General features: G+C 43.4%; 1 protein-coding gene across 1 annotated transcript in view; it reads right to left on the reverse strand.

Moving 5' to 3' along the window:
- The window catches only part of LOC139914728 (aquaporin-1-like), a 5,205-nt gene that overhangs the window by 2,126 nt on the left and 579 nt on the right, over window positions 1–2,500 (reverse strand). The window contains exons 1-2 of the mRNA XM_078284958.1: window positions 2,426–2,500; window positions 1–63 (exon numbers count right to left, since the gene is read on the reverse strand). The exon at window positions 1–63 is cut by the window's left edge and continues 96 nt beyond it; the exon at window positions 2,426–2,500 is cut by the window's right edge and continues 579 nt beyond it. Of these exons, the coding sequence (XP_078141084.1) occupies window positions 1–63; window positions 2,426–2,500 (138 nt within the window). The remainder of the gene's footprint in view (window positions 64–2,425) is intronic.

Raw genomic sequence — 2,500 nt, forward strand, 5'->3', positions numbered from 1 at the left:
CAGCTGGAGGGTCACTAGTGTTTCCACGACAACGGCCTGGTGGGGCTGGACGCCGGAGGAGAGCTACACACACACACACACACACACACACAGATTAATGTAGTTTATGTTAGTCAGTCCACCAGCCAGACAAGCAGTTAGTTAATTAGTTAATTGACCTTATTCCAGAGGTGGGACTCGAGTCACATGACTTGGACGCGAGTCACAGTTTTAATTGCTTGAGACTTGACTTGATGCATGAAGAGAAGACTTGAGACTTGACTTGACTTGGGTTCTGGTGACTTGGGACTTGTACTAACTTGTAATTTGATGACTTGAAAAGGTTTCTAAAGTCTTGACTTGAGATCTTGTGTTTGTGTAAATGACTTAAGGCCCGTTCACACCTAGAGACAACTGTAAAGATAACTATAAACTATAACGATATGCTGCTGCTCAAGTGTTCACACTGCAACGATATCGGCGCCGAATATTCAGAGAAAAAATGGAGCATGATCACCGACTGTGAGTGCTTTTATTTTACTCGCTCTCTAAAGTAAATAACGACACAGCCGAAGGATTTTCATGGACTGACGCAAAAGAGAGAGGAGCTGCAGATACATGACTGTGCTTTGTTTATATGAGAGCGAGTGGAAGTCTCCAAGAGAAGCTTCATGTCTTTACCAGGAGACTCTGAACACACTGCTGTGGATCAGAGAGAGAGAAACACCTGTCGGGTTTCAGCAGGCTGCTGAGGGACACGTGTTGTTGCCTCCCGGTCATATTAAAAACAGGATGATAATAAACAGGTTGGCCAAGAGATGATGGTATTTTGTTAGTTAGTTAGCCAAAGTTAGCGAGTTAACTAGCTTCCAGCTTCCAGGTCAGTAAACGCCTCACCGCTGACCCCAACAGCTCTTCATCCCGACCGGTTTGTCACGTTTCTTTTCAACATGTTTAGAGCAGACGGTCTCTGTCAGATCGGTCCGGTTCCTCTGGACTTCTGTCAGCAGGTCCTCAGCCCCTTCCTTTGTAGAACTTCATTTTGATTGGTTGAAAATGTTTTATCGTTGTCTCTCTGAGATGGAACCAAGAATATAGTTGTTATAGTTGTCGTTTTGGATGTTTTTACAGTTATAGTTGTAGTGTGAACACAGACATTTACTTAAAACGATTGAAATATTTTTATAGTTGTAGTTATCTTTTATCATTATTGATATGAATGGGCCTTTAGATTGAAAGTGATGAGATTTGTTCCAGCAGACGATTGAATTTAAATTCTGTTTTCTGAATTTGTATGGAATGATTGAATTTATTGAAGTTGAAACTGATTATAGAAATCAAACTCATGATGCTCTTACCAAGTTTTTATCCTATTAAAACCATATTGCATTGAAAAGTCCTAGATATTTCGTTTTCTTTAAGATATTAAATTGATACTGGACTGATTTGGGACTCGAGCAAAGTTGACTTGGTCACACCTCTGCCTTATTCACATGGAAGGTTGTCATCTATATAAAACTAGCAGTACTTCAACAGTGGGAGGACTTCAGATGGACTGAACAGTTTTCAGATTAGCAGCAAACTGAGGAACAACAAACACGACTGCTTGAATTTAGCAGGAAGTTAGCTAGCTTACTAGCTACTAGCTAGCTAGCTAGCTAGCCTCTGGTAGCTGGGGATAATGGGCCAAATATATTAAAATGTGAACCGATATCCCTCTGACTTTTGGATCCATTTGTTTCTGTTTTTCAGTGTGAATCTGTGAATTGAGAAATGTTTGTATGATGATCAGCTGGACTCACTCTGCAGGGAGAGTTTCACACACTGAGTGTTCAAAATGGCTGCCAGATGAATAAGGTCAATTGGTTTGTTTGTTGGGGGAAAAAGTTGCATCTTCAGTCATCAGTCAGTCAGTCAGTCACTCAGTCACTCAGTCAGTCAGTCAGTCAGTCAGTCACAGTCAGTCACTCAGTCAGTCAGTCAGTCAGTCACTCAGTCAGTCAGTCAGTCAGTCAGTCACTCAGTCACTCAGTCAGTCACTCAGTCAGTCAGTCAGTCAGTCACTCAGTCACTCAGTCAGTCAGTCAGTCACTCAGTCACTCAGTCAGTCACTCAGTCAGTCAGTCAGTCAGTCACTCAGTCACTCAGTCAGTCAGTCAGTCACTCAGTCAGTCAGTCAGTCAGTCAGTCACTCAGTCACAGTCAGTCAGTCAGTCACTCAGTCAGTCAGTCAGTCAGTCAGTCAGTCACTCAGTCAGTCAGTCAGTCAGTCACAGTCAGTCAGTCAGTCAGTCAGTCAGTCACTCAGTCAGTCAGTCAGTCAGTCACAGTCAGTCAGTCAGTCAGTCAGTCAGTCACTCAGTCAGTCAGTCAGTCAGTCAGTCACAGTCAGTCAGTCAGTCAGTCAGTCAGTCAGTCAGTCAGTCAGTCAGTCAGTTAACTCTACCTGGTTGAGAGCTGGTGTTACGTCTCCAGTCAGTCCCAGCAGCAGTGCAGCGGAAGCCACGCCCCCTAGCAGCTG

This window comes from Centroberyx gerrardi, chromosome 7 (genome assembly GCF_048128805.1).
Source record: "Centroberyx gerrardi isolate f3 chromosome 7, fCenGer3.hap1.cur.20231027, whole genome shotgun sequence".
Lineage (NCBI taxonomy): Eukaryota > Metazoa > Chordata > Actinopteri > Beryciformes > Berycidae > Centroberyx > Centroberyx gerrardi.